Source organism: Arvicola amphibius, chromosome 8 (genome assembly GCF_903992535.2).
Source record: "Arvicola amphibius chromosome 8, mArvAmp1.2, whole genome shotgun sequence".
Lineage (NCBI taxonomy): Eukaryota > Metazoa > Chordata > Mammalia > Rodentia > Cricetidae > Arvicola > Arvicola amphibius.
In genome coordinates, this window is record NC_052054.1 from 76,952,330 (window position 1) to 76,970,808 (window position 18,479).

The 18,479-nt window shown below is 47.6% G+C and overlaps 1 protein-coding gene across 2 annotated transcripts in view; it reads right to left on the bottom strand.

Annotated features, from left to right (window-relative positions):
* Positions 1-16,206, bottom strand: part of Sptbn4 (spectrin beta, non-erythrocytic 4) — an 82,814-nt gene extending 66,608 nt beyond the window's left edge. For both annotated transcript variants that reach the window (XM_038339743.1, XM_038339742.1), the window contains exons 1-4: positions 16,029-16,206; positions 4,814-4,965; positions 3,647-3,820; positions 974-1,065 (exon numbers count right to left, since the gene is read on the bottom strand). In XM_038339743.1, coding sequence (XP_038195671.1) covers positions 974-1,065; positions 3,647-3,820; positions 4,814-4,965; positions 16,029-16,206 — 596 coding nt within the window. The remainder of the gene's footprint in view (positions 1-973; positions 1,066-3,646; positions 3,821-4,813; positions 4,966-16,028) is intronic.
* Between the last annotated feature and the right edge of the window lie 2,273 nt (positions 16,207-18,479).

An 18,479-nucleotide genomic window follows, 5' to 3' on the forward strand; every position in this document is an offset into this window, starting at 1 on the left:
GGTGGATGGGTGGATGGGTGAATGGGTGGGTGGGTGGATGGGTGGGTAGTGGGTAGATGGATGCATGATGATGGACAGATAGTTTAATTAGTATATATAGAAGAGGAGACTCAGGGACATGAAGAAAGAAAGCAAATGAGAAAAAATGGGAGGTAATGAGGAAAGAGATGGAGAACGAGACAGAGGCAGGGAGACAATGGCGGGGAGAGAGACAGGAAGGCAGAAAAGTAGAAGGAAAAGGAGCAAGCAGAGGGTGGGTGAGAGCCATACAAGGAAAAGCAGACTAAGGTGAAGACAGACAGGATAAACAGATGGCTTCCTATGACACAGTCCCAGAAGCCCACCTCCCTCCCATCTGTTCCTCCCGCTCCCCGACCCCTGCTCTCCATGGGGCGCTGGAGTATGTGCCACGATCCTCACAGACCACAAAGCTGGGGGTCTAAAGAGACCACACTACAGCCTGCAGCCTGTGCCACCATCTCAATCATGCAGAACGACCTTGAATTCCACTGCCCAGCCTGCGGTGTCCTACATGGACCGGTGACAGCTGGCAGGAGCAAGGTGACCAGGCTGGGGGTGCACATAGGTGCCTGGGAGGCAAGACTGGGAGGAAGTGGGAGTAGAGGGGCAGGAGCAGGCAGGGACAGCCACCTCTATCAGCATTGCTGTTTGGGGACTTTGGAGTTTCTTTTTTGGCAGACCTGGAATCAAACTCAGGCTCTTGGTACTCTAATGCAAGCAGTCTCTGAGCTGAGCTCGACTCTAGCTTCTCCGCCACTTCCTAAGGCCTCTGCTGGTTTTGCTCTTCAACGTGGCTTCTTAGAACACTTGTTCGCCAAGGCCAGAGACATGTTTAATTTACCAGTTTGGGACAAAAGTTTTGATGAAGGACATGTGCTCCTCCTTAAGCTGCTGTCCTGGAAGGAACCCCAGAAGTTGCAGGCACACCTGGCTGTGAGAAGGGGGAGCTCACCCAGCTGTTTTCATCTGGCACCACAAGAGCAGAGCGTCCTTGGCTGAGCGGGTCTCTCTGTTATCTTCTGTCTCGATTTTGATGACTTGGATCTGTGAGCAGACAAACACGATTTCAGGCCCTACCCCTCCCGTTTTTGAAGGTTGGTGGTGCCAGGGGAAGCTGGCAGGATTCAGGACTGTGAGGATGATTTGGCAGTGGGCTGGACCATTCATAAGCCGGGGAGGAAGAGGTCAGTTCAGGTCTTAATTTCCTGAAGCAAACACCGTATGGGTAACTTCTGTGATTCCAGTCATTGTCCTCTCCTGACTAGGCCAGTGTGGTGGACTTCATGTTAATTCCCCTGCACAGTCAGCTCCCCATGTGGTACAAGGAGTGATATTGGGAACTCCCAGGTCATATCACAGGCCTTCCATGTGCTAAGCAAGCACTCTACCACCAAGTCATGCCCCTAGATCCTCATTAGGGTATTATTGGCAAGGTCTCTCCCACTAAGCAATGCTTCCAGCTCCTCCCTGAGGATTCTAGGCAGGAGCTCTTCCACTGAGCCACACCCCAGCCCCTCACTGGGGGATTCTAGGCAGGGGCTCTACCACTGAGCCACAGCCCAGCCCCTCACTGGGGGATTCTAGGCAGGTGCTCTACCACTGAGCCACACCCCAGCCCCTCACTGGGGGATTCTAGGCAGGGGTTCTACCACTGAGCCACACCATGACCCCTCACTGGGGGACTCTAGGCAGGGGTTCTACCACTGAGCCACACCATGACCCCTCACTGGGGGACTCTAGGCAGGGGTTCTACCACTGAGCCACACCATGACCCCTTACTGGGGGACTCTAGGCAGGGGCTCCACCACTGAGCCACACCCCAGCCCCTCACTGGGGGATTCTAGGCAGGGGTTCTACCACTGAGCCCCATCCCAGCCCATCACTGGGGGATTCTAGGCAGGGGCTCCACCACTGAGCCCCACCCCAGCCCCTCACTGGGGGATTCTAGGCAGGGGCTCCACCACTGAGCCACACCCCAGCCCCTCACTGGAGGATTCTAGGCAGGGGCTCTACCACTAAACTATATCCCAGTTTTCTATTTTACTTTTTTTTCACAGAGTCCTTTAACTTGCTATCCTGGTCACTAACCCCAGTGTTCTTCGCCACTTCCAGCAGTCAAAGCTAGTCCCACCTCAATGCCTTTGCATCTCTGCCTCCCTCCCTTCTGGGGTTGAAGTCAGGCTCTCATGCATGCTAGGCAGGGGCTTTATCACCAACTGTGCCTGTGCCCAGCACACCCTTCATATTTGTATGGAATCCAGCTGTCAGCATCTCAGTCACTTTCTGGTCACCATGTCTAAGATCTCAGCAACACTCACGTGATATTTCACAGCCCTGAACCGCTTTAAAATGCTCTGCTTCCCTGCATGGCATTGTTGGTTTCTTTCTGTAAAGCTTTAGAAACAATCCTCCTCTTCAGCGCTGCCCTCCCGATTCGGACCTATAAGCAGGTTATCTGAGGTGGGAGGGGAGTAATTTCCTCCACCGAGAGATATCCTTTTCTCCCTACATGCCTGCTATCTGTACATTGGTTTATTGCCTGTCTTATCACAGTGTGAGTTCCATAAAAACTGAGTCTGGCTGTTCATTTCCTTAGTGGAGCAAGATCGCCTGATCTGAGCCGCAGCTCCAACATCCAGCTCCGTGTAACTCAGAATATTAAACCCATCATGCTGGGTGTAGACGTGATTGCCTGAGACCCCAGCTCTCTGGAGACTGAGGTCACAAGGATCACTGAGAATCTGAGGCCAGCCTCAGCTACAAGTAGGAACCTGTCTCAAAACTCATAATAATAATAATAATAATAATAATAATAACAATTTGGCTGCTGAGGCAGTGCATCAGGTAGAGGCACCTGTTGTTAACCCTGACAACCCAAGAGTTCTCTCCTCAAGACCCATCTGGTGCAATGGACAGTACTGAGTCCTGATAATTGTCCCTTGGCCTCCATGCACACGCCCCTCTCACACACACACAAAAACCCACCAACCAACCGGTGGTGGTGGCGCACACCTTTAATCCCAGCACTAGGGAGGCAGCAGCAGGGGGATCTCTGTGAGTTTGAGGCCAGCCTGGTCTACAGAGCAAGTTCTAGGACAGGCTCCAGAGCAACAGAGAAACCCTGTTTCAAAAAAAACAAAAACAAAAACAAACACCAGTTTCCTCACTGGTAAAGTGATCTAATTAATGCTACCTAATTTAAGGTTCCCTGTGTATTAAATGTCAACGTTTAGAATGGAGTGTGGAAGTACAGACAGTAGATATGGTTACAGCCGTAAGGGTGACCACAACTAATTTTTTTTTTTTTATTACATATACAGTGTTCTGCTTGCATGTATACTTGCAGGTCAGAAGAGGGCACCAGATCTCATTACAGATGGTTGTGAGCCACCATGTGGTTGCTGGGAATTGAACTCAGGACCTCTGGAAGAGCAGTCAGTGCTCTTAACCTCTGAGCCATCTCTCCAGCCCCCACAACTAATTCTTATCATTGTTTTCATTACCACCACCTGGTTACAGAGTTCCTGGAAAATGGGGGAGGAAGGAGTGAGTGAGTGGGGTGCTCTCCTAAGGCCCTGCGGTGGGCAGCAGGCTGGGGGTGGGGGAGGAGATCATGAGGGATCACCTGGAAGCGCAGGATGATGGTCCAGACCAGCCCCAGCGTCAGCCGGTGGTTCCCATCCACGATGTCATGTGACCCCACATTCTCCAGGTGAACACGCTGCTCTTTCAGGAACTGCAGGGCCTTGTCCACGTTCTCCAGCGAGTGGATCCGCATGCGACCGCGAGTGGGCCTCGGCTAGGGCGGCAGGGGCATTGAGTGATGGGGCTCTGCCTCTCTCATAGCCAAGGCCACGCCCCTTCAATCTCATGCCAAACTCAAAAGACTTTCGAGTCAACGCTGGAGATTCAAGGCCAGCCTGGGCTGCAGGGTAAGACGCAATCTCACACTCCCCCTATCTCCACAAGCCCTCGTTGTTGCTGTTTGTTTTTTAATTTTTGTTTTCACCGCTTGTTTTTTCGGGTGAACGTCCCTTGACTACACTCTCATCATGAAGCCCTACCCCTTCCTTTGGTGCCATACCGTAGGACCCCTCCCTTTTCTTGTAGGTAGCTCAATTCCTGCCACTGGGCTTTGTTCCTACATAGCTGCCCCCCACACAACTCCCTGAGAGTTCTGAGCTTTAGGCCTTCACTGTACACGCCTCCCCATCATAATCACACTGAGATGCGGCCCATCAGATCCCAAAACACAGCCCTAGCCCATACATCAAGACACTCATATCATACAATACTGCCTTTGTCCCCAGAGATCCGTGACCTTGGTCTCACCCTACCAACCTAGACTGCCCCTCAACTGCAATCCCCAGCCTCCTTCAACTGACCTCGGCCAGTTTTTCCTGTTTTACAGACATGCCCCTTGCCACCTCCTAACCTGGCTGTCCCTCCTAAGCTCTTCTCTTCACTGCCAACTCCACCCCTCCCTGGAGCCTCACCTCTCCAACCAGGCTCTTCCCGCCCTATAGAGCATCTCCTCTCTCTGGAGCCTTGCCCCCTGCAACGGAAATACCCCCAGCCTCACCCCATCTTCGTAAGAGTCCCACCTACTTCAAAAAGCCCCGCCTCTCCATGGGGCTCTACCCCCTTTGAGAGAGGCCGCCTCTTCAACTGACCCTTGCCCTTACCTAAGGGACCGCTTGCCCACAGTGCCCTTTAGGACTCTAGCTGTACTCAGCCAGGGCCCTAATTAGAATCCAGCCCTTATTCCCCCAGCCCTCGAGGCCTCCCTCACCAGCTGCTCCCCGGACAGCACTTCCAGGAGCCGGGTAAGCACAAACCCATCCCGAAGGTCTGCGTAGAGGTCCCCGATGTGGCAGCCCACGCGAGCAAGGTGCGAATTCACCCATTTGGTGAAGGTTTTCTTCTGCACAGCCTCTCGCTCATCTGAAAGAAACAAATATTGAGTTCAGCCTTGCTAGGACTCGCTCATCTGCGTCTGGCCTCCCTTCCACCACCTTCCAATCTTCTACTGGCCCAAGACCGGACCCTGGCACCTCTTCCTCCCACTTCCCCACTTCCTGCTACTGCGTGCTCAGTGACAACACACTTGTTCTTTACGTGTTTCCTAAGATTCCATCCCCACGGGAAACCGTCCTGGCTCGCTACCCTAACTGCTTCATCCATCCACCCAATATAGGAGTGGCCACTCTACTGGCATCATGGTGGCACGGAACTCTGAGTAATAAATGAAACCGGGACACACATGGACACTGGAGAGCCAGGACGGGATTAAGGGTGAGTAGGCTCAAGAAGGGAGTTGTGTCTTAGGGTTTTCACTGGCTTTTATATGGAGAGTTCATCAGAGAGGGCAAGGACAGTCGGAAGCTCAGCAAGACAGGGGAAGAGACCCAGGAGAGCGAGGATGAGGCCGGACCAAGGCAGAAACTGAGAGTCGGGAAAAGGAGATGTACCGGGACAGTAACTGGAGTTAAAAACAAGATGGCAGTGGCTGGAGACTTAGTTCAGGGGTAGAGTGGCACCTACCACAGCTGTGGGAGGGAGAGAAGAGGAGGCTCAGGGGAGACTGTGTAGCCCCTGAAGACAGGACTGTCCAAAGCCTCCTCTCCATCATGACAGTATCGTCGGACACAGCTCCAACTCCCTGGAAGAGCAGGGGGAGAAAGTCCACTTTCTGCTTTACTGGTGAATACAGAAATCTTTAAGGATCCGGTCGTGTGTGTGTGTGTGTGTGTGTGTGTGTGTGTGTATGTGTGTGTGTGTGTATGTGTGTGTGTGTGTGTATGTGTGTGTGTGTGTGTATGTGTGTGTGTGTGTATGTGTGTGTGTGTATGTGTGTGTGTGTGTGTGTGTGTGTGTGTGTGTTCATGTGACTTGTGGGACTCAGTTCTCTCCTTTCACCATGTGGGTCTGAGGATGGAAATCAGGTCGTCTGGCTTGGTAGCTCCATCACCCTCTAAGCTTTTCTCCACCCTTTCTTTGTCCCACCTCCCCTCCATCCCTTCCTCTTCCTTTTTTCCTTTTTTGGGAGGAATAAGGGACCAATAAGGGACGGAACATCCATGTGCCACAGTCTGTGCATGGAGAGGTCAGAAGACAACCGGTGAGAGTCAGTCCTTTCTCTCTACCAGTAGGATTGGGATCGCAGGAACTGAACTCAGGCTTATACCAGAAACCCTGGCCACTCCACTGGCCACGTCTCTGGCCCACTTTTCTTTTCCCTCATGGGATCCATGCTGGCTTTGAAATTGCGTTGAGACTTGTCTTAAACTCTCAATCCTCCTGCCTCCCAAATTCAGAGACGACAAGCATGAACACAAAGCTTGGATGTTTTTGTTTCTCTTTATGTAGCATCTTGTAATGTAAGCTATACTTCAAATATTTTATATTTACTATATTTATTAATTTATTGACACAGGTTCTTATTTTATAGCATGGGTTGGTCCTGAACTCACCATTCCCCACCTGGTCTCTCTCAGGATCCCCAGCATAGATCACTGTTGGGATAATCTTTCTTTTTTTTTAAATATTTATTTATTTATTTATTTATTTATTTATTTATTTATTTATTATGTATACAATATTCTGTCTGTGTGTATGCCTGCACGCCAGAAGAGGGCACCAGACCCCATTACAGATGGTTGTGAGCCACCATGTGGTTGCTGGGAATCGAACTCAGGACCTTTGGAAGAGCAGGCAATGCTCTTAACCCCTGAGCCATCTCTCCAGCCCCGATAATCTTTCTTTTTTAAAAAATATTTATTTATTTATTTATTTATTTATTTATTTATTTATTTATTTATTTATTTATTATGTATAGAGTATTCTGCCTGCATGTATGGCTGCAGGTCAGAAAAGGGCACCAAATCTCATTGTGGATGGCTGTGAGCCATCATGTAGTTGCTGGGAATTGAACTCAGGTCCTCTGGAAGAGCAGCCAGTGCTCTTAACCACTGAGCCATCTCTCCAGCCCGGGATAATCTTTTCATACACTCTATAAAGATGTGTCTCTGTTTTACCTTACCTGCCTAAGACACCTTCTGATTGGTTTAATAAAGAGCCGAATTGCCAATAGCTAGGCAGGAAGAGGATAGGCGGTACTTTTGTGTAGAGATAGGAACTCTGGGAAAGAATCTGAGGCTGGAGATTTGCCAACCAGATGCAAAGGGAGTCGGACATACGGTAGTGAGGAGAGGTAACAAGCCACGTGGCATAATGTAGATTAACATAAACGAATTAAGTTTTAAAAGCTTTGTTGGGAACCAGCTTAAGATAAAGCCAAGCTTTTGTAAGTAATAAAAAGTCTCCCTGTCATTATTTGGGAGATGATGGTCCAAAGAGAGACCTGCTACAGACGACCATGCCTAGGTGGCAACTAAAAGGTATTCAGTTTGAATTCACAGGCTCCTAATGACTTGCACCTGTGATCCCAGAATGTGGGGCACAGAAGAGGAAGTCCAAGGCCAGACTTGACTGTGTAAGGTGATGGCTCAACCTCACCCCACCACTCAGAAAAAAATGGCAGCCAGGCATGTTGGAGTGCACCTTTAATCCCAATACTCAGGAGGGAGAGGCACATGGATCTGTGTGAGTTAGAGACCAGCCTGCTCTCAAAACAAGCAAGCAAACAAAACATAATAAATGAATGAATTAAGTGAATAGACTGGGTAAATGATGTGGTATAAAGAAATGTTTACTATAATGTCATTATTATTTCTAGAATTTTCCACTTGATATTATGGGTCATGGTCACAAAGAAAGTGAGGCCTTGAACAAGGTGAGAACTTGATATAATTGGGCGGGGACTACCTGGTTAATGTGGTAACTACACTGAGTATTTGCATATTTAATCATTAAAGTGATTTTTAAATTTTTATGCATATGACTGCTTTGCCTACATATGTGTACCACGTGAATTCTTGGTGCCTGCAGAGACAAAAGACAGAGTGGAATTCGACTGAGCTGGGCTTACAGACAGTTGTGAGCTGCCATGTGGTGCTAGGAACCGAACCCAGGTCCTCTGCACGAGCAGGCAGTGCTCGTAAGCACGGAACCACTTCTCCAGCCCCGTATTTGGTTTTCTGAGACAGGATCTCATCTGAGGCACAGCCCGCCCTTCAGTTCATGCAGTCCCCTTGCCTGGCCCCTCAAGTGCCCTCTGCTCATTATAAATGCAGCTATTGATCACTTCTGTCTGTTCCATCTTTTTGACTTCCAGTGAGTCTGTATTTCATAACTAAGAATAAGAAAAAATGCGTCTTGGCTTTCTTATTCTGTCCCCAACTCCTACAGGCTAGAAGGTCACAGGCCATAGAACACAAGCTAGATTCACTGAGTGCCTGTTGGAGCACAGGCTGCTCATGTCGGGACCAGCCAGAAGGGAATAAGTTTCAGAACCCTTTCCAGCATGTGCAGCTGCTTTTATTTGTTACAGCAGTTTAACACATACAGTTAAATCCCAAAATAATATCAGTCATAATTTAATGCCATGTGGTAGTGTCCCAGCACTCCGAAGGCAAAGGCAGGTGGATCTCTGTGACTTCACGGCCAGTCTAGTCTACAGAGTAAGTTCCAGAACTGGCTCCATAGCTACTGACAAACATTGTTTGAAAAAAAGAAGAAGAAGAAGAAGAAGAAGAAGAAGAAGAAGAAGAAGAAGAAGAAGAAGAAGAAGAAGAAGAAGAAGAGCCACAATTGAAAGTTTCCTGCTAGTTCAGAATTAAGAAAATGTATTTCCAATCTATTTTTTCTTATGATATGAAACCTACCAATAATTATCTTTCATTCCTAAAATACATTTTCTTCTTTTAGTGCTACTGGAGATTGAATTTAAGTCCTCCAGCCTTCTAGGAAAGTGTTCTACCACTGAGTCACACCCTAGCTCCTCACTGGGGGATTCTAGGCAGGAGCTCTACCACTGAGCCACACCCCAGCCCCTCACTGGAGCATTCTAGGCAGGTGCTCTACCATTTACATATATGTACCTCCCAGCCTGGGCATTTCCAGTTTTGATTCTTGCTTCATCCTAACAGATTATGATCAGAAATTCCCAAATCCACAACATTGTCCCTTATGAAGTTACCATCCATGTGGTCTAGGATAGGTTTCCATGAATGTTCTTTGAGTATTATCAAAATAAAATTATAGCTGAGTGGTAGTGGTGAAAGCCTTTAATCCCAGAACTTGGGAGGCAGAGGCAGGCGGATCTCTGTGAGTTCGAGGCCAGCCTAGTTTACAAAAGCTAGTTCCAGGACAGGCTCTATAGCTACAGAGAAAACCTGTCTCGAAGAACATACATACATACATATATATATATATATATATATACATATATATATATATAAAACAAAACAAAAAAGAGACTTCATCACGATTTTGTTTCTTCAATCTTAAATTCCTATAATTTCAAGATTCTCTAGAATCCATTGAAAATTAAAAAAAAACCTTCAAGTTGTTGTGGGAGGCCGCTTGTTTATTCCCAGCTGCCCAGACCACGAAATAATCACACAAAAACTATATTATTTAAATCATGACCAATCACTTAAGTGTATTGCTAGATAGCTCTTACATCTTTGGTTAACTCTTTTCTATTATTTTATATTTTATCATGAGGTTTGTGGCCTACCAGCAAGCTTCTGCCTGGCGGCTCGCATCTTTCTCGTCTGGTGGCGGCTACATGGCATCTCCCAACTCTGCCTTCTTTCTCCCAGCATTCAGTTTAGTTTTCCCCTCCGCCTAGTTCTATCTACTCTGCCCTATCACAGGCCAAGGCAGTTTCTTTATTCATTAACCAATAAAAGCAACACATACACAAGACTTCCCACACCATCAAGTCCACTCCAAATTCCTCTTTACAAATGGGAAGCTCACACCTATAATCCCACAATTTGAGGGCCACTGACAGGAGAATTTTCACAAGTTCAATGTTAACCTAGTCTACAAATATCAGGCCAGCTAGAGCTACATGCAATATCAAGACCCTTTCTCAAAGGAAGACAGAGAGGACCAGGGAGGGGAGATAGCTTTGAGAGGTCACCAAGCTTTCTGCTAGTTTCAAGTCTGAACCTATTTGTCACAGAGGCTGGGGTAAAGCCCCTGCCTAGAATCCCCCAGTGAGGGAGGGGCTGGCCGTGTGTGCTTCAATAGTAGTCCCATTGAACCCATTCGTGAACCCATACACATATGGTTGCTAGGTTCAAATGACATTGAGGTTAAGTATAGAAAGCCTTTCAATAGATGGCACTGAATCAACTGAACATTCATATGGGAGAACAATCAATGACTTTGACCCACATACCACATGATAATAAATAATTAGTATCATTTGTTTTACAATCTAAATGGGGGAAAAATCTCCCTGAAATTGGAGCAGTCAAAGATTTAGAACTGACCATTCTAGGTATTGAAACTAGGACCTTCCTGTTCTGAATGCCTGCCCTACCACTAGGTCCAGCCCCTCAGTGGGGGATTCTAGACAGGGGCTCTGCTACTGACAGACACCCCCAGCCTTCTTTTTCCTTTTTATTTTGAAACAATCATAGTAAGCTGTGAAGACTGACTTTGAACTGTCCAGGAAAGCTTTGAAATTCCTATCCTCTCCCCTTAACTTCTGAGTGCTGGGATTCCAGGTCTGTATTACCACACCCTGATCAAAAAATAAATTTTGTTTTGGATTTTGCTGCTGTTGTTTGTGTTTGTTTGCTTGCTTGCCTGAAAGAGGGTCTTACTGTGTAGACCTGGCTGGTCCTGAACTCACAGAGATCTACCCTCCTCTGCCTCCATATTGCTGTGAGGAAAGGCATGCACCTCTACATCCAGTCTATCCTGTTTTGTTTTCCTCTTCCTTTTGGATTTCTATTTATTTATTTATTTATTTATTTATTATTTATTTATTTTTAGGTTTTTCAAGATAGGGTTTCTCTGTAACTTTGGACCCTGTCCTGGAACTCGCTCTTGTAGACCAGGCTGGCCTCAAACTCACAGAGATCCGCCTGCCTCTGCCTCCCGAGTGCTGGGATTAAAGGCGTGCGACACCACTGCCCAGCCTCTGTTTATTTTATGTGTCTGAATGTTTTACCTGTGTGAATGTGTGTACTGAATGCATGTCCAGTGCCCGAAGAGGCCAGAAAAAGGCACCAGCTTTCTTGGACCTGGAGTTATGGAGGACTGTAAGTTATAAGACATGGTGATAGGAATTGAACATGGGTTCTCTACAAAAGCAGAAAGTGCTCTTAACCATTGAGCCGTTTGTCAGTCCTATTTTTAACAAGGGGTCTCCTGTAGCTGAGAACTTCCCTGAACTTGCTCTGTAGCTAAGGATGGCCTTGAATTTCTTGATCCTCCTGACTCTGCCTCCCAACAGATGGGATTCCAGACCTCATCCAAAGATTTCTTGCATAAGACATTATCAGTCTGATGATTCTGTCTGACCCCACTCCCACGCTTGGGTGTATCTTATTCTGTCCCTAGCATCTGTGTTGTTCTTACACCTCCAAGCTTGAACTCTACCCCCCTTGGGGGTAGCTCAGTCAGAACGTATCTGCCACACACACGAGGACCTGAATTTGATGCATCGGAGCATATGTTAAAAGGCTTAGTCTTTCGGTGTGCACCTGTAATCCCAGCACTGGGGATGTAGCGCTGGGCAGAGCTGCGTCCTTGCTGGCCAGCTGCTAATCTAGCCAAACTGGCAAGCTCCAGGTTCAGTGGCAGACCCTGTGACAAAAACAATAAAAGACTGAGGGAGGGAGGCACCTGATGTCAACCTCCGGCCACCACATGTGTGCACGCACAGTTGTTGAGACAGGATAGCCTCAAACTATGTAACCAAAGATGACCTTGAACTCCTGACCCTCCTGCCTCTACTATCTAAGTTCTTTTCTTCTTTTAAGTTTTTTTTTTTATTCTTTTTTTTGTTTTCAAGACAGAGTTTCTCTATGTAGCCCTTGTTATCCTGGAACACCCTCTGTAGGACAGGCTGGCCTCGAACTCAGGAACCCCCCTGCCTCTGCCTCCTAAGTGCTGGGATGAAAGGTGTGTGCCAGCACCGCCCAGCTCTATCTAAATTCTGAGAGCGCAGGGGTATAGATCTATGTCTGGCTATTATCTTTCACACAGCCCTGATGGGAATAGAAAATGGTTTTAAAATAAATAAAATAAAATCGAACATTTCCACTAAAATCAGATATGCCCTGGTATAGCTTGACTCTGAGATGTCTCCCAATATTTTGAACTCCTGGTCTCCAATTAGTGCCTCTCTTTTTCCTTTTCTTCCTTCCTTTTTTTTTTCTTTTCATTTTGTTGTTGTTGTTGTTTTGTTAGTGGTCCTCGCTTGAGGGCCATGGGATGAGACCTGTAGAAATAGGTCATTATGGATGGCATAGAAGGTTACCCAGCCCCTATTTACCACTTCCTTCCTCTGCTTCTGATCTACCAAGATATAAGAAGCCCCTGCTTCATGTTCTCCTGCCACTAACCCCACCACACCTTCTCCACCTCTATGAACTTAAGCTCTGAAAACAGTTGAGTGTCCTTAAATTGTCTCTACTGGGTGTTCGGTCACAGCAACTGAAAGTAATACAAATATATATACACTCTAGCTTGCAACAAGTTCACTCCCAGCTTCGGGTACTGGCCACCCAGAAATGTGCCAGAAGCTGACAGAATCACCATGTGTAGTCCCAACCTGAAGCAACTCAAATGCCCAGCAACAGGTCAACAGATAGACTGTGGTGTGTCTACAATGTGGAATCTTAGACACCATGGATGAACTCACAAGCTTAATATTAAAAGAATAAAACCAAAGACATAAAAGAGTGTAGCATGCCAGGCACAGTAATAAAGTTGGTGATCCTGGTAGTTAGGAAGCTGAGCAAAACATTGGGAGTTTGAGACCAACCTGAGCCACAAGCAAGACACTGTCAAAAGTCATGTGGTGGGTACATGTCTGTATTCCTAGCACTTGGGAGGCTGAGGTAGAATATATGGTGAGACCTTGTCTAAAAAGAAAGAAAAGAAGAAGGAAGGAAGGAAGAAAAAAGAATAAAAGAAAAGAGAAGAAAAGAAAACAGGGCTAGTGAGATAGTTCAGTAGATGAGGGCACCGGCTTGTACACGTCTAGTGATCCAAGCTCAACCCCTGAAAGACAGGCAAAGGTGGAAGGAGAGAACTGACTCGTAGAACTGTCCTCTGACCTCCTCAAGCCATGCACACCACAGCAAGCACACCTACACACATACCTTATGCACACACACGGTGAAAAACAGGACACAGAGGCTGGAGAAATGGCTCTGTGGCTAAGAGCACTTCCTGGACAATCACGGGGAACCTGAGTTGGGATCCCAGCACGCACATAAGGAGCCAGGCATCCCACCCAGGCCTGTAACCCCGGCTCTGTGATGACAGAAGGCAGGATTACCAGAGCTTTTGTCTTCAATTCTAGTCCAGAAAAATCAAAAGCCCAAGGTCAGCGAGACACTTTCCATCAGGATCAGGTGGAAGATCGTAGATGAGGACACCCAGTGTCCTCTGCTCGTCTCTGAGTGTATTGCATGCACACACACACTACACACACACACACACACACACACCTGCAAGCAAACTATCCACACACATAAACTTGTTTTATTTTGTTTTAATTTGGGTTTATTGTTGTTGTTGCTTTCAAGACAAGGTTTCTCTGTGTAGCCCTGGCTATCCTGGAACTCACTCTGTAGACCAGGCTGGCCTCAAACTCAGAGATCTGCCCACCTCAGCCTCCTGAGAGCTGGGATTAAAAGCATGCACCACCACTGCCCAGCACACATAAACTCTTTTATATTAAAAATTAAAATACAGACCAAACATGGTAGCACATGTCTTTAATTCTAGCACTTGGGAGTCAGAGGCAGGCGGATCTCTGTGAGTTCCAGGCCAGCCTGGTCTATATAGTGAGTTCCAGGACAGCCAGGGCTACACAGAGAAACCCTGCCTCAATAAAAACAAACAAATAAATAAAACATGCTCATAGAGGATTGTCCTGCTAGCCAACCACCATCCTTGGGAGTTCAGCCAGGTCAGAGTGCAAAAGGTCATCACAGCTGAACATGTGACTGCTGACTTCCCTCCTCCCAGGAGGGGCAGAGAGCATCCTAAGAGACTCCCCACCTGATTATCCAGCGGCTCCGGTGGCTCCATACTGTACAATGACCGCAACACTGCCCTAACTGGGCATGGCCTCAGGCAGGGACTCCATCTATGGGAGAGCCATCATCCCTGGAGGGTAAAGACTTTCCAGTCCAGCAGCCACACCGCTGTGCCTCCCTCCTCACCTATGCTCTCCACACAACACGCCCACTGGTGCCCAAGGGTGAACTTTGATGTCATCATGCCATGGCTTATCACTGAGACCCCGGGGAAGGAACACACATTGTTTACACTTTTCCCAGGGAAAGAATTTTAGCAAAATACACACATACACACACTCACCAAAATCTTGGGCCACCAAGAATGCTCAGTAGATAAGGGTGCCTGCATCAAGTCTGATAACCTGAGTTCAATCCCTGGGACCCACAAGGTGGAAGAAGGGAACAGACTCCTATAAATTCTCCTCTGGCCTCTACACACGTTATCCCACATGCAGACATGCAGGCAGGCGGACAGACAGACAGACAGACAGACAGACAGACAGACAGATGTACTAAAAATGTAACCAAGGAGTCTAGAGAGATGGCTCAGCAGTGAAGAGCACTCAGCTGCTCTTCCAAGGACCAGACTTCAGTTCCCAGCACCCACACTAGGGGGCTCACAGCCACCTGTGACTCTAGCTCCAGAAGACCCAATGCCTCTGGCCTCTGAAGGCACCTGCACTCACACACACACACACACACCTGCACTCATGTGCACATGCACACACAGACACACACACACCTTCACTCACATGCACACACCTGTATTCAGCACACACACACACACCTGCATGTAATTACAGATATCTTTTTTTAAATGTAAGAAATATAAACAAAGTCGTAAAATAGAATCATTTGGTATTTCAGGACCAGCTCCACCACTCAGGAAGCTGCGGCAGGAGAAGGCCATGAATTCCTGGGTTAAACTGGAAGACCTCGCCTCAGGAAGAGAAAATGAGGACTGAGGACCTGGCTCACTTGTTGCTCTTGCTAAGGACCCAGGTTCGATTCCCAGCATTCATGTGGAAGCTCACCACCTCCATAAGTACCACGAACGCATGTGGTGAACAGACAAACATACAGACAAGAACACTCATACACATTAAATGATTTTCCAAAAATCTAAACAGAAAATTTTTAAAGAAAGAAAGAAAATGAGAGCTGGGGGTGGCACAGGTCCTTGCAGGCCTTTGACGAGGAGGCAGAGGCAGGCGATTATCTGGGAGTCTAGGGCCATTCTAGTCTATACATCAAGTTCCAGAACAGTCAGAGCTACCGAGAGAGATTCTGTCTTGAAAAAGAATATTGCTGGGCAGTGGTGGTGCAGGCCTTTAATCTCAGCATTTGGGAGACAGAGGCAGTTAGATCTCAGAGTTGGAGGCCAGCCTGGTCTACAAAGTGAGTTCTAGGACAGCCAGGGCTACATAAACAAACCCCGTCTCAAAAAAATGCCATCGTTCTGGGACTGTGCATTTGGACAGTTATGTGGGTGCGCTGCCTCGCCCAGGAGTCCCGAGTCACTGTTTCAATTCAACTAAATTAGAAAATAAATAAAAATAAATTAGAACTGAGTCGAACTGAAATCAGTCCCTCGAGCAGCACTGGGCTCACTAGGGCTCACTAGGGGAGGCTGCATTAGACATTGTAGATGTAGCCCCATCTCCATCGCAGTGGGAACGTCACTGGCAGAGCCAATCAGTGGGGACTCTTCCAGATTCCCAGGCATCAAGATTCTCAGGCACTAAGTAAGAGACACCAGGGCCACGGAGGCTTCCTCCCTCTGCTCTCCGTCTCTCCACCCAGCCAGCCCTCTTTTCCAGGTACCTGCTAAGGCCTTGATCCTAGAGCACTCGAAGAGGGAAGCAGCAGTGGTGTTGGCAGCCGCCGGAGGCTCCCGATCCCAGCCCCTATCTGGACTCTCCCAGCGGGCTGCAGGGTTGTTGTTGTTGTTGGAGGCTGGTGGGCCCTCCATGTTGTCCACTTCCCCTTGAACTTGGGCCATTGGGGATGGCAAGGCCTGGGAATGGGAAAAGAAAGGTTAGTGCAGGAAAAGGGCCAGAAACCAGAGTACCCACTTCTCATTCTTTCAGTGGGTGCCCACGCACTCAGTTCCCTGTCTCAGTCTGGTTTCTCTGTCTTTCACAGGAGAACAACAACAATAATAATACCAAGAAAGAAAGAAAGAAGGGGAAGGAAGGAAGGAAGCATGAATGAATGAATGAATGAGGAAGAAAAGAAAGAAAAGAAAACTAAAAAGCCAATTGTGATGGACATTGCCTGAGAACCCACAGTTGGGAGGTTGAGGCAGGAAGATTGGGAATTCCAGGCTAACCTGGGCTACATAGCTACATTTTGTCTCAAAGAGCCAAATAATATTGGCTAGAGAGACATCTCCTGATGTGTTGACCTGAATTCAACCCCCAGAACCCATGTAACAAGCCAGACATATAGTGGTGCATGCTTGTAATCCCAGCACTAGGGGAGTGGAGACAAGCAGATGCCTGGGGCTCGCTGGCCTGCCAGCCTCATCTGTGAGCTTCCAGCCAAGCAAAGGACCTGTCTCAAAAGCAAGATGTACATCACCTGAGGAATGACACCCAAGTTGATCTCCAGCCTTCAAAGGCATCTGAACACTTGATTATCTAAACACACACACACAATCAAATAATAATAATAAACCAGGCCAGGCATGGTGGCACACGTCTCTAATTCCAGCTACTCAGAAAGCAGAGACAGGTGGATCTCTATGAGTTCTAAGGCCAGCCTGACCTACATAGTAAGTTTCAGACTAACAAGAATTGCAAAGTGAGACCTAGTCTCAGTTTTCATCATCACCACCACCATCATCATCATCATCATCACCATCACCTGGGACTATGATGCCTGCAACATAAACATGAGGCCCTGAGTTCAGATCCCTGGCACCCATGTAAGAAACAGGGCATAGGTGTGTGTGTACATCTCTAACCCTAGCTAGTAATGAATGGGGCAGAAACACCTGGGTCCTCAGAGCTCACTGGCCAGCCATTCTAGCCAAGCAGTGAGGTCTGGTTCAGTGAGAGACCCTATCTTCAAAAGATAAAAAAGAGGGGCTGGAGAAATGGCTCAGCAGTTAAAAACATGGCTGCTCTTCCAGAGGACCCAGGTTCAATTCCCAGCACCCACATGGTGGCTCACAACTGTCTGTCTGTAACTGCTGTTCTAGGGGATCCAACACCCTCACGCAGAGTATATACAGGCAAAACACCAATGCACATAATAAATAAATAAATAATCAAATAAGAGCTGAGTGGTAGTGGTGCACTCCTTTAATCCCAGCACCCAAGAGGCTGAGGCAGGTGAATCTCTGCGAGTTCGAAGCTAGCCTGGTCTACAGAGCGTGTTCTATGGCTGCACAGAGATACCATGGCTCAAAAACAAAAACAAAAAATGCTGATGCATATACAGAAACATGCAAACACACATACACACACACACACACACAAGCACGCACGCACACATGTACCCAAGATGGGCCTGCTCGGACGATGTCTGTCATCCCAGCACAGCACTTGGGATGTTGAGGCAGGAGGAAAAGGAGTATAGAAAGGGCTTACACTCAGCTACACAGCAGTTTAAGACCCATCTGGGCTGCAAGACAGGCAGGCTGGAGAGATGGTTCAGTGGTTAAGAACACACATTGCTTTTGCAGAGGACCCAGGTTCAGTCCCAGCACCCACATGGTGGCTCACAACTGCTAGTAACTGCAGTTCCAGGGGAATCTGGGACTCCATCAGCTCCTGCCTACACATGGTTCACGTAAACTCAAGCAAGCAAACACACTTAATATAAAGAAAGTAAACAATAAATCCTTAAACACTACTACTAAATGATGAATAATTTTTTTCCCTCAAGACAGGGTTTCTCTCTGTAACCCTGACTGTCCTGAAACTCATTCTGTAGACCAGGTTAGCTTCAAACACACAGAGATCCCAGCCTCCCAAGTGCTGGGTTCAAAGGCATGCACCACCACAGCCTTAAAAAAAAGTCAGCACAAGAACAACATTGAGCCTGGCCACTTCAGAGAGAGCAGGAACGAGCCAGAGCCCGTGCTACTACAGCTCGGCAGCGTTGTTTTCTTTGGAGAGCTCTAACACTTTTCTTCTCAGAACTCCACCACACAGCAGGGACGGTGAGAGTAGCACATATGAGGCCTGGCCTTGCTCAGGACTTTATGTACTTTCATATGATTAATTCCTTAGTGATCAGGCCCATTTTACAGAGGAGAACACTGAG